General features: G+C 36.0%; 2 protein-coding genes across 5 annotated transcripts in view; both read left to right on the forward strand.

Moving 5' to 3' along the window:
• The window catches only part of LOC107683992 (anaphase-promoting complex subunit 4-like), a 10239-nt gene extending 5264 nt beyond the window's left edge, over positions 1-4975 (forward strand). The window contains 14 exon segments of the mRNA XM_016480101.1: positions 224-275; positions 366-421; positions 759-805; positions 1016-1072; positions 1159-1215; positions 1296-1389; positions 1510-1607; positions 2123-2184; positions 2359-2397; positions 2511-2612; positions 3483-3569; positions 3650-3817; positions 4284-4407; positions 4574-4975. Coding sequence (XP_016335587.1) covers positions 224-275; positions 366-421; positions 759-805; positions 1016-1072; positions 1159-1215; positions 1296-1389; positions 1510-1607; positions 2123-2184; positions 2359-2397; positions 2511-2612; positions 3483-3569; positions 3650-3817; positions 4284-4407; positions 4574-4819 — 1289 coding nt within the window. The 3' untranslated portion in view covers positions 4820-4975.
• A 2396-nt stretch (positions 4976-7371) lies between these two features.
• LOC107683941 (SLAIN motif-containing protein 2-like) overlaps positions 7372-13291 on the forward strand; it is a 24137-nt gene continuing 18217 nt past the window's right edge. For 2 of the 4 annotated variants that reach the window (XM_016480020.1, XM_016480022.1), the window contains exon 1: positions 7372-8143. In XM_016480020.1, the coding sequence (XP_016335506.1) occupies positions 7665-8143 (479 nt within the window). In that variant the 5' untranslated portion in view covers positions 7372-7664. The remainder of the gene's footprint in view (positions 8144-13291) is intronic. The other 2 variants (XM_016480021.1, XM_016480023.1) reach the window with 1 other exon arrangement.

Consider the following 13291-nt stretch of genomic DNA (forward strand, 5'->3'; position numbering starts at 1 on the left):
AGTTATCAACAGATTAATCTAAGGTATTTAGTTCTGCATTGCCTTGCAGGCATAATATTCAGTTGACAATTAAAATAATGACATTTTAATATAATAATATAATCACAGTTATAATTATATAGTTATAATTTAACTATAAGTGCAAGTCTTTTCTGCAACTAAAAACAAGTGTTTTAGCAAGTAGAATGAAATGTTTATGCATTCACTTTTGTTTATGGTTTAGATGCCATCGTAGCTGTGGGCTCTTTTACCCTGAAGGCCAGTGAACTTTTACAGTGAGTTTAATCTTATTCTACCCACTTAATCTAGGATGTCTGTTCTCTATATGTCATTATTAAACTCTCAACTGATTGTCTTGATTCCAGAGTTATTGATAAGAGTATGAAGAACTTCAAAGCCTTTTTCAGATGGCTGTATGTTGGTAAGCTCCATTTTTGTGTGAGCTGTAGCTTTAAGATATATTTAGTCAAAAACAATTTCCAAAACCTAGGGTGCTGTCTTGCTGCAACTAATATTCTATTATACTAAACAGTTTATTATTTGTACTTGTTGGTATGAAATTAAGCTTATTTATAATCGACATTCTTGTTTTAGCCATAATGGATTTTTTCCCCCACTGAGCTTGCTGCAGTTTATGGAATGTAGTGGCTGTTATCAGCTTGTATCAGCTTGCGTATCAGGAGTGCTGCCTCATTAGGTTCTGGAACAGACTTAATAGTCTTTTCGTGTTGTGTTGTAACAGTTTTTGCTTTTCACAGCAATGCTTCGAATGTCAGAAGATCACGTTCCTCCTGAGCTTAACAAGGTGAGATATCAGAATCTGAAATCGACATAAAGAGAGTAAAAGAGTGTGGGTGTAAAAGTGGCAGTGGATGGGAAATTATATATAATTAAGTATTAAAATGTATACAATGTATTAAAAAGTAATAATATATTATATAAGTAATATGTAGTATTATTTCTAATATATCTGCTATAAAAAATAATACGCAGTAAGTATGAATTTGTGTTTTAGATGACTCAGAAGGATCTGGCTTTTGTGGCTGACTTCCTGTCTGAGCATTTCAGTGCTGTGAGTGAAAAAGAAATGCATTATTTTAACATTAAACAAATGTTTGGTGTGAAGCCCATATACTAATTTTCTTTCCTCTATTTCAGAATGAGGAGCTGTTTGATCGGAAAGGGAAGTATTTTAACGTTGAGCGCGTCGGATAGGTAAGGACCTTCATACACATTCTGATGGGAGTTCTTTTCCTTATTTCATAACAAACTTGATCTGTTGTTGTTTTTTGCAGTACTTGAAGGATGAAGATGAAGACTTGGTATCTCCACCCAACATGGAGGGCAACCAGTGGGTTACATTTGTAAAGCAGAGCACTTACCTGAAAGGTAAAAGTACACTTTCTTCCATTATTAAACCACAAGACTGCTAATGTTAACTTATTGTTTTGTGCAAAATATAAAATTGAATATGAGAAATTAATTACTTATATGTTTGATTTGTTGCAGAGAGTCCATTGCTCTTCCCCACTTACCCACAGAAGTCTCTGCACTTTGTCAAGAGAATGATGGAGGGGTCCATTGATCTGTGCTTACAGAAACCGGCCGTGAGTCTCTAAAACGCACACACAAACACAAGCACACACCCACAAACTTCAGTACTCTCTGTAAATGGAATAGAACATTGACAAGGAAGGGTTGGACACATCTTTACTACAACAGTTTTACATGTTCTGCTTTGAAAACGTATAATTTAGGGCTAACAACTTTTATTTTACTTTATTATGGGTTGACTTCATTTCAGTCATTTTTTGCCAACAAGAACAACTGTGAAAAAACACACGCTGTAATATGAGGTCCTGTTTTATTCACAGACAACATTTTACAATGTTTTCTCTTTCACAAAATTGAGTATCCTCTTTTGACGTCCAACCCGTTCTCTTTTTCAGAAGATGCTAACTTCCCTTCTCACATACAAACTCCATCCATTAATGGTCTCCAGCACATATACATCAGAAGCATTAACTACATTATCTGGATTGTTTCACCCTTCCTGCTGACCATTCTTTCCCTGAGCACTAATGCATCTGACTCCTAATATACGTCTGTGTGTGTTTTTCAGGAGGTGATTGGGCATTCAATAAAACAAGCTGTGTGTTTGCGATTGTACACTGTTCCTGAGAGGTATTCCTTATTCTTGATTCTTTCTGTGATTTACCAAACAGAACTGAAACATTTAATAGTAAACCTGCTTTTGGATTTTGTGGTCAGGAAATAACCGATGGTTTGATTTGAGTTACAGAAGCAGGGTTTGTACTCTTGACGATATGATGATTTCTATGTTTTGTTTTTTGATAGCTCTGAAAATACACCAAGATTGTTTGAGCTGCCTTCACTGTAAGTGGACCAGTCGTATACCCATAATAAAGCTAAGAATGCTGTTTTGTAATGCTGAATTCTGAAATAAGGCGAAAACAGTATGTTGATGATAAGAGTGTGTTTTAATGCAGGTGGAATGATAAGAAGGCTGGTATGCATTATGTAGTCTTCTGTATGCCCGAGATTTCGCCCTCTAAAATCTATATTCTGAGGAGAGCAACAGACCCCAACAGGTACACATACCATTTTTATTCTGTTCTCTGTTGTATGTAAAATGTATGTAAAAGTTTGGGGTAAGTAAGATTTAAACATAATAATAACACTTTTATTCAGCAAGGATTCATTAAATTTACTATAAGAGAATGCTGTCCATCTGAACTTTCTGTTCATCGAATAATCCTGGAAAAAAATGTATCAAGGTTTCCACTAAAATATTAAGCAGCACAACTGTTTTCAACATTTATAATAATAAGACATGCTTCTTGAGGACCAAATATTATAATGATATTTCAGTTATTAGAATGATTTCTGAAGGATCATGTGACACTGAAGACTGGAGTAATGGCAAAATGAAAATTCAGCTTTGCCATCACAGGAATAAATTACATTTTAAAACATATTCAAATAGAAAACATTTATTTTAAATTGTAATGATATTTCAGAATATTTTTGTTTCAAATAAATGCAGCCTTGGTCAGAAAAAAATAATTAAAAATTGTTTTTAATCTTACCGATTCCATACTTCTGAACGCTAGTCTATATAATAACTATAACAAAAAGCATAGTGTGACTAGTGTAGGCCAATTCATAAACTTATCGTTGGTACTTTAATGACTCGAATCAACAAGTCATTAGTTAAATCAGTCTAATGAATCTTTTACTGAATAAATAAGTCGTCCTAAAACTGTGATTATGATTTGTCATGGATTGATCTTGAATTTTTTGAGAAAGTATCACATTACATCAGTGAATTGATTTTCCATCACCTCTAACTGAATTAACATCCAGCAAAAATTCTTCTTTAAAGGTTTATGAAAGTTTAAACAGTATCATCATGACTGGTTTTCTGTATAAAGCACTGAATTGGTGTATGTGTGTTTCAGGTCTGTCCCTAAAGGTCTGGTGGCCCTAAACCTCAACACTCCTCTCAATTCAAGTATAGATGATGAAACACCTGTACCAGCTTCTGCGTGAGTTCATCTATGGCATTAAAAAAAAATAGCATACTATGAAAATATTGCCATTATTTAATCTTTGACTTTATATATAGTGACAGTTCGTATAGTTGCCTTGATGCCCGTTTTTATGACAACGAGACATTGACAGTGGTACTGCGAAGTCTGGAGGATGATGAGAATAAGATGCGCGTCCTCGCTCAGCTTCATCTAAACTCTGCTTTGAGCTGGGATGAAGAGTTCACCTGGGACCTTACGCTCAGGTACAGCACACTTGTTGATTCATACCAGAAACCTATAATTTTTTATTAAATTATTCCTTAAAGAATTGCACTGTAAGTAGCACTATACATTATATTGCTGTAGCAGTTCCAGCAGTATAATAGATTGTCAGGTCACCTTTATTTATATAGCGCTTTTAACAATACAGATTGTGTCAAAGCAACTGAACAGCATTAATTAGGAAAATAGTGTGTCAATAATGCAAAATGACAATAGTAAACACAAATTTTTCAGTTAAAGACAGTTCATCATTGAATTCAGTGATGTCAACATCCAGCTCAGTTTAAATAGTATCTTTGCAATCAAGTCAACGGTATCGCTGGAAATGAAGTGTCCCCAACTAAGCAAGCCAGAGGCGACATTGTAATACAGTTAAGCTTAGCTTCTTCCTATTGAAGGTCCTGAATTAGCACTCTTTTGATGTGTCTTTGTTGTGGTGTGTGTCAGGCTGGAGCAGCAGACTGAAGGGATCCCAGTCCAGGGTTTGACCTGGCGAAACCAGAGCAGAGAGATGGACAACATCAAGGCTCAGTTTGTGGCAGTTAATGGGATCCGCAAAGTGGCCTGCATGGTAAGACTCTACAGCTTGAGGAAAATTTTAGCCATTTAGGAGAATAGTTTATATTGAAAATATTGATTGATGTATGAATACATAGAGAATAATAATTGAAAAATTTTTGAATTTTCAAAAATGAAGGTTGTAATACTTCCATTAATGTGCATTAATTCTCATTCAGCTCAGTGCCAATCTGAGACACATACGTGTGTTCGAGATGGATGCAGAGGAGGAAGAGGAGGAGGAAGAGCGTGCTGACGAGTCACAGGAAATGAGCTCGGACCAGGACAGACTTGAGGACACGATGACTAATCAGAGTGATGCTGGGGAAGGTAGAGACGGAGTAGGAGGTGCTGAGGAGGCTCAGGTGGCAGGTCAAGGGTCAGGAGACATTTTGGGTGAGACTGCAGGATCAGACACGCTTTGAACTCTAACCTGAGATCCAACATGTTCTCCACAACTGAACTATGGACTCCTATGTTATTCCTGGTCTTGTTCTTTTTGTATTAAAAATATTTTGTGATAAAGATGATCTGATGAACATTTCACAGTCTGATTTGTAAATAAATGGATTTACTGTGTACTAATCTTGGGTTGTATAAATCAATGCGCTGTTCACAGTCAACCATGATTCATTTTTCCCATTACTGAAAGTTTCTAATAACAGCTGAGTGAGTTGTGTTCAGCTAGTCATGTGACCTCAACATGGCTACCTCCATGTAAAATAAACACTGCTTTTACAGAGCGCGACAGTCAGATTATAGCAGTAAAAATCCCATTTATTTTCACCAAAGGGGTGATTAATTGATTCTATATGTTTCTGATGAAACCATCAGCCTGCATTTTTAAACGTATTCTCAAATAAGTGTTCAGCAGTGGAATTCCTGGTGAAAAACTACATTACCCATGATACTCCACCGGTGATTAATTGATTCTATATGTTTCTGATGAAACCATCAGCCTGCATTTTTAAACGTATTCTCAAATAATAGTGTTCAGCAGTGGAATTCCTGGTGAAAAACTACATTACCCATGATACTCCACAAATCAGGGAATCATGACAAGCAAATTTGCCAACAGAACATTTTAGTGCCCACTCACCTCCATGAAGCACTGTGAGTATAAACTCAGTTTTCCTACATTATTATCTACTAACTACTTATGGTTTTTGCAATCAACAGAAAATATATTGTTTTTATTTTGACTCATTCACAGAGCTTCATTAGATTGTAGTTCTTTACCTCATTTAAACCAATAAGTACAAGTCTTGTAACTTTGTCTTTTTGTTTGATTTTCAAATACCTTTTTGCTTCAAATCAGTGTTTGTAATGTTGTGGTTCACCTCATAGCTGGTAGGTTTGGTTCATGGTTTATAACTATCCCTCTAACAGAAAATACTTCCGGAACCAAGGTTGCTGAAAAACTGGGTAGGCACTGTTGCACTCTTAGACTATTGATATAACTTTAGTGAGTTTTTTTTGCTATTATACTGGGGGGTCCTCGATTAGCTGGGAGTTGGTGGCCCTTGGGTCTGGAAAGGTTGAAAACCCTGCCCTAGTACAATAACAACCTCTAAGTATTTCTTTCTTGCTCACCTGGAAATATGAGTAGGATGGAGCGAACATTTTAAGAAGTGCAAGAAGATCCTAATGTGCCTCCAGCAGTCCCTTCTGCGAATGGCATCTCGGATGGGCTGTGAAGAAATAATGTCCAAATAGAGCCAAAGATATAAAATAAATAACATAATATAATCCTAAACTTAGTTTATGACAGTTTTCTTCCTACAAACATGCTGGTTTTGCCATTAAACACCAATAAATTCAGCGTCTATTTGAAAAAATGAGAGACCATATCAAAGAGGAACAAAAATCTAAAGATGTTAAAGTACTTAAGCAAACATCTCAGAAACAGCCAATGCAAATATTAGATGCAAACTTTCAACATGCAAAGATGTAGTTGTTCAGCCTATACCTTAAATGGTGTGTTCAGGTACTGTTTTCAACTTAAACAAAAGTAAAAATATATTTTTTGTGTGAAAAAAGTAGGCCTTAAGTATAGTCCTTAGGTTTTTTTTAGCTCTTGAATCTGATACTGTATAGACATTTTATATACAGTAATTTTAATGCACAAACTTTGTAATGCAACCTGTCTCAGTCTCAGTTTCCTTAATGCTCTTACTCAGGCTCTATAGTGGTTCAATATTCAAATGCCCCCTAGCCCTAGTTTTGTTTTCAAAACTTAATTTAGTCCATGGACACTACTAGTTTCTGTAAATAAAGTATTATATTTTTTATTTGTAATTTTAAAATTAGGCTTAGCCTTGTTGTTGAAATACTGTCAATCGTGGTTCCTCAAAGGAAACAAACAGTTCTTGAGGGGTGAATTAAAATAAGAAATATACTGTATGGATTTTTTTGTTGTTTTAACAATTTTAATGCTTGTTTTGTCTCATTTTAAATAATTTGAAGTCATCTTAAAATTAGAGTGATTCTCTGCTGAGGCCCAGAGAATCACTCTGAAATTGTATTTAAATTCACCAGCAGCTAACTGTACAATTGTTTTGCATTTAAATATAGGTACATCGACATAATATTGCTTTGGGTCAAATATTCTGTTGTGGTAAATGATGACATCTCTTCACAAAGTCAAATGAATATTTGAGTGCTATTAAAATTTAGCCTGAAACATAGTTGGGGACTGGTTTGTTTGCTCCGCAAGATGTTTAAATAGAGAAATTTTTAACCATAACCTGCAAAAATACTTTGTACGATGTCTAAATGAAATCGTAAAGAGTTAAAACAAATCGTAAAAAGAATTTAGTAAGAGTACGAGTAGTTGGTTACAAAAGTATCCAGGTAAAGTACAAAATCCCCGCAAAAATACCTAAGAACAGGAATAAAGTACGAGTACTTGACCGTGTATTAATCGAGACTGTTATTATCAGAGTTAAAGTGCGCGTTCCTGGTCCAGGGAAGGGTCGCTCCCAAAACGTGCTCGTCCCCGTGAGTCACGTGATGACGTCTCACTTCGAGCTTCTCAAAGATTTCCCAGTGAGCGACTGGCGGACAGTAAAGATGGCGACGGAGCTTACAGTGTGTACGAGTTCCCGGACAAGATGACGACGAGAAGATTAGTAACTTTCGAGCCGCGGCGTTGACAGTGCTCCCTTTAAAGACCTTGCGACGGAGGCTCGCGAACTTGCTGACTTTGGCGGTAGTTAAACAAACCTAACGGACACGACACCGGCGCGCGGACATATCGTTGCTTTTGCCATGGAGGATATCAACTCAAACATAAACGCGGACTTGGAGGTGCGGAAGCTTCAAGACTTGGTGAAGAAACTTGAGCAGCAGAACGAGCAGCTCCGGAGCCGATCCAGTCTGCTCTCCTCCTCCTCCGCTTCTTCCGGTGGACTGTCGGGGAACACCAGACCCGTGAGCGCCGGCTATGATTGTCCGAGAGCGGCGGCGGCGGGGCTCGCCGGGTTCACTGGGGTGGGGTTCGGCGGATCAAGGGGGTTCGGTGGGGTTTTGGAGATCTCCCGGCTGAGTCCCAGACGGTCATATCACGGCAGCAGTTACGGAGGGGGGTATGACAGTGACAACGCTTCTTGTGCCGCCGCGAACACGAGTCTCGCGTCTTATTACGATTCGCTGGATTTTATCGAAGACGGAGAAACTTCAGTGCTGGACGAGGTGGACATTCTCGATTTGGAGGACATGGATTGCCTGAACGAAGAGGAAGACAGCTGGTGAGTAACCTGCAGGGAGGCGAAGGTGTTAACCCCGATCAGAGGAATAACCTCTCTATCACACACACACACACACACACCCTTCATGTGTTTGACAGGTGCGCGCAGACGCCACAGAGAATGACGCGTATTTGGAGGAATGCGCTTGATGCATTGTTGCACCCATGTCTCTTTGGCTAAGGGCTGGGGTTAGTTTATTCAGTGCATTGACTGCAATACGACTGACACCTGTTTAAGATTAATAGCGCCTTACGTCTGAGTATTTAAGAGCAACAGTTTAATGACTGCATGTGTTCAGTTCGCACCACGGCCTTCCAGTTGCTTCTGATGTGTGGGTCCTTCTCATGTGCCCTTCAGTTTATTTCAGTACCTTCATAAATCTGCTGAATGACAGCCATGGTGTCATGATTCAATGATGTCATTAGAATCACACACAAATGATGTATTTGCATACATATGTCCTTTTGATAAGGCCTCAGATATGATCTAGCAGATTAGTTACAACAGATGTACATACTTCTCTGCACGATCTGCATTGTGTATGGCTCTTTTGTTTCACATAAGATGGTGCATTCAGGTTTTTTAGGAAAAAAACAAGAAATGAACAGAATGCTGACAAATATCATTCCAAAGATGTGCAGTCATATGAGAAGCTGAAAAAAGCTTATGGGTGCCTGTTTAAAGTCCAGAACCACTATTGGGAAGAATAAAAGCCAGCTAAATGTACACTCATGGCAGAATGAGCATGCTGTCACCTGTTGTTATGCCTACATTCTGAGTGTAAAAATAATGAGCAACTTCCACTTAATGTTTAAATGCAGACCGTTAAAAAAAAACTCTGGTCACTTACATTATCTTTCAAAAGTTTGGGGTCGGTAAGATTTTTAAAATAAAAACTGCCCTTCAAAAAAAATTAACTATGCCCACCAAGGGTGCATTTAAATGAAAAATAACTGTTTTCTATTTGAAAATATTTTAAATTTATTCAAGTGATGGCAAAGCTGAATTTTCAGCAGCTATAACTCCAGTCTTCAGTGTCACATGATCCTTCAAAAATCAGTCTAATATGTTGATTTGCTTCTTAAGTATTTATCAATTTTGGAAAAAAAGTTGTGCTGCTTAATATTTTTGTAAAAACTGTGATAAATATTTTGATGAATAGAAAGAAAGTTCGAAAGAACATCATTTATTTGAAAGCTTTTGTAACATTAAGGCTTTGCTCTCACTTTTGATCAATTTTGTTCAAAAAAGTGCTTGTGAAAATGAACATTATCTTGTTGCCTTCTGGTTGTCCCATGTCCTCAAGTCCCAGACAGCTTCATCTTATCAGTTTTTGATCTTGTGTGGATTGATGTCAGTGTGTAATCCATTGTTTGTGTTTGCTTTAATCAGTGTCTGTGAGATTCTGTGGTTTAGGTCAATTTACACAGACTCAGAATCCTGTAATCCAGACACTCGATCCTGTTTGGTTGGATATCTTGCAGTGGCAGCAAAATGCTGGGAAATCCCTGCAACAGCTGGAGTCCAGCAGATCAGTGAGCTTAACACCTGTTTATCACTACAAATAGTTGGTAGGACAGAAACTGTACTTGTCAAACCAAACAGGTCGGAAGTGATTACAGCAAAGATGCGCAAATGATTTAATCTTCTTAGTCATGACGATTTAAGGATAAGATTGTTTTTTGTTTGTTTGTTTTATTGTAGATTTAATGGTGTTTAAGGTCACAAATGAGTCCAAGCCATGCTGTTAGCAAATCTGTTGCCAAGATAAGAAGATAATGTGTTTATAATTATGTTGAATCAATAAAGCAGCAGTCAAAGCACAGCTTTCAATGTCAGATCTGTGCTTTTGTGATGTGAATAATGCATTTATACCAGGAGATCATTTCAGTTTCTGTCATATCTCAGGAGAAAGGCTTACTTGGAGAAATGCTCCTTGTCTCTATGTGAAGGATTATTAGAAGTGCCAGATTCTGACACCAATCCTGCAATCCTGCATTGCCATCAGTCCTGATAAATAAATTTGTCTGGTTCTGTGCCATACATATAAACTCCAGTCTGACTGATCAAAATGGTTTGTGTCAGCATTAAATCAGTCATTGACATGAGAAATGTGGTCCAGGATGCGTAGTTTGACTCAAAGTTTGTCCCAGCTATGCAGAACTCTTACACTATACCATTCAAAGGTTTAGGGTGTTTTTGAAAACGTTAACATTAAAAAAAACAAAAAAACTTTTATTCAGCAAGGATACATTATTTAGACATGTGCCAGTATTCGGTAATGTGATATATCACGATAATGAATATGCACTATATTGTTATCGTGGGCGCTTCAAAATACCGCGAATAATTATTTATTACAAATTATTCAGAATTTTAAATGTATTTTAAGAATACTTAACTTTTCCCATCAACTGGTCACAGTGCACAACACTGCTGTATGCTGCGTCAAAGACGCGTGACAGCAGAAGGCGCTGAACAGCAGAAATTCAGCCGTTACCCCGGTAACCCTATAAACAAAGAGCTACTTTCTGTTTCTGAGATGTATTTAAATAATTTAAATAGCCATTCAGATTTGTGTATTCGCTATGGTGTTCATCACAGCGCCAAATACTTAAATATTTAGACTTAATAGGCTATTTATTTTCAAACTTTTTTACATTTTAATCTGGACTACAACATGCCTAGATATTGTTTGAAAATGTTTTGATTCTTTATTATTCGGTCACACTTTACATTAGGGCTTCATTATTTGACATTAGTTAATTCATTAGTTAACAAACTGCCAATGAAAAATTCTTCATTTATAAACATTCATTAACTTATGTATTCCAATATTTAATAACATGTTGTTAAAATCAAAAGTTGCAACTGTGTTATTTAATGAGCTAACATGAACTAAGAGTTGTATTTTTTTAACAAAGATTAATAACTTCTGTAGCAAATGTAGCTATTGCTCATTGTTAATATTAATGCATTAACTAAGGTTAACTAATGAGATCTTATTGTAAAGTGCTACCTATTGGTCTTTATAATTATTTTGCACGTTAATCTGTGTAAAATGTTTAACTTTATACATTTTTTTGTGTATTGCTTGATTGTATTTAAATGTTCAGTTATTTTTGTTATTAAAAAAGTTATTAAACCTGTTATACTGTATTATGACCACTTTTTTGCAACTAAATGTCAATACCGTGATAATACCGTATACTGTAATAAAAGCATTAGCAAATAATCGCAACATGAAAATTTTATACCGGCATATCCCTACATTATATTGATCAAAACAATAAAAGACACTTGCATTTTTACAAAAAACAAATACTAAATGCTGTTCTTTTGAACTTTAGATCCATCAAAGCATCCTTTAAAAATGTTTAATTGTTTCCACAAACATAATTATGCATAATTATAATATTATTATAAGAAATGTGTCTCAAGTGCCAGATCAGCATATTAGAAGTATTTGCTGATCTAAGTGGCTAAAATTTAGTAATTACTAAATTACATTTTTTGAATATTTTAAATTGGAAAACAGTTATTTTGCATTGTAAAATTATTTCATAATATTAGCCTACTTTTTTTTTTTTACTTATTTGATCAAATAAATGCAGCCTTGAGCATACGAAACATTAAAAATCTTCCCAACACCAACCTTTTGAACTGTAGAATATCTTATCATTAGATTGAAATTTATAGCATGCATATGACACTACTATTTTTGTCTACTTTAGTTGTAGCTTGATACAGTTGGATCCTGCAGTCAAATAGGACCACCTACTATAAACCAACAATACAGCAACATGATGACCTCCAGCGATTTAATTGCAGTCAATATGAATGGGCCTAACACTTAAAGGACATTATAATACATTCTTCTTCATTCTGTCTGTTAAAAAACTTTTTGTCCCACATGTTACTGTCAGGTGATCCCCAGCAACAGCTGCCTCTGTGAGGCCAGCAGAAAACAAGACTCATGCAGTGCTGTTATATTCTGTTCCCTCCTCTTTTATTCCTTCCCCTCTCTATTTCAATATCTCTTCTTATCAGTTTTCCATTCAGAACCCATAAAACCAGCACTAAACTGAATTGTTCATGTGTTTTTGAATGCGCAAAACTATTTTTCATAAAACCGGGGTCAAAATTGATTTAAATTACTTAAGCTAAATGACAGTATTACCATCTATTAATAAACGTTCTCCACTGCAGCTGTCATATTATGAAATGATCTGTTCTCATATGGCATGTATTTAGCCTGTAGTAAACAAGCTTCTGATCAGCTGACCTGAACAGTTCTGCACCAGGCTTTCATGTGACCCTATTAATTCAGGTCTCGGTGACTAAGCAAAGCTGGCTGCGGTGCACAATATTACAGAGTACAGTATACACCTTACCTGAAGGATTACAGAAACTTGTAATGGGTCATTTGCCTGTAGGCCAGCTTTTATTTAAAGGGAAAGCATGCTTTTGCTGAATAAGCCTCTGTTAATCACGGATTTTGAAAACTTCACCACTCAGCATGTTTCTTGATTAAACGCTTGTGTGCCATATACTGTATGTGATGAGAGTAGGGGTGTGCGATATTGACAAAAAATAATATCTCGATATTTTCTGGGATTTTATCGATAACGATAATTAGACGATATTTTGCTGAGTGTGTTATTGTGCTGGTACCTTAAGGACTGCCAAAGACAGCTGACTCCTAATGTTTTTAATATTCTTCATATTCTGTGTGGTGGTCAGTTCATACTGATAGAAATTAATCTTTTCCAATACGTTTAAACAGATTTTTACATTTTATGGGCATTTTTACCTTTATAAAGCCATTTTTTCTAGAAGTGTCCATTATCTTTTGAGTCAAATTCTTACATTTAATCAGGGAATTAGAATAATAAGACATTTGGGCTGTTACCGAGCAAATTAAATCAACACAGAAGCTGCATCTGAAGTGGCATTTAGATGTATTTACACACATGTATTTTGTTTAATGCAAGACATGAATGCATTTAACCTGCAATTACAAATGCATAAATAATGTTTTGATATATTAAACATAAAACGTTGAATACTGATATTTGAAATGATTTAAAACATGAAAAAAAAACAAAAAAGAAAAGAAAGAAAAAGCCGAAATGTGAAATTAAAACC

The sequence above is a fragment of the Sinocyclocheilus anshuiensis genome, unplaced genomic scaffold (assembly GCF_001515605.1).
Source record: "Sinocyclocheilus anshuiensis isolate Anshui unplaced genomic scaffold, SAMN03320099.WGS_v1.1 scaffold637, whole genome shotgun sequence".
NCBI classification, from domain to species: Eukaryota; Metazoa; Chordata; class Actinopteri; order Cypriniformes; family Cyprinidae; genus Sinocyclocheilus; species Sinocyclocheilus anshuiensis.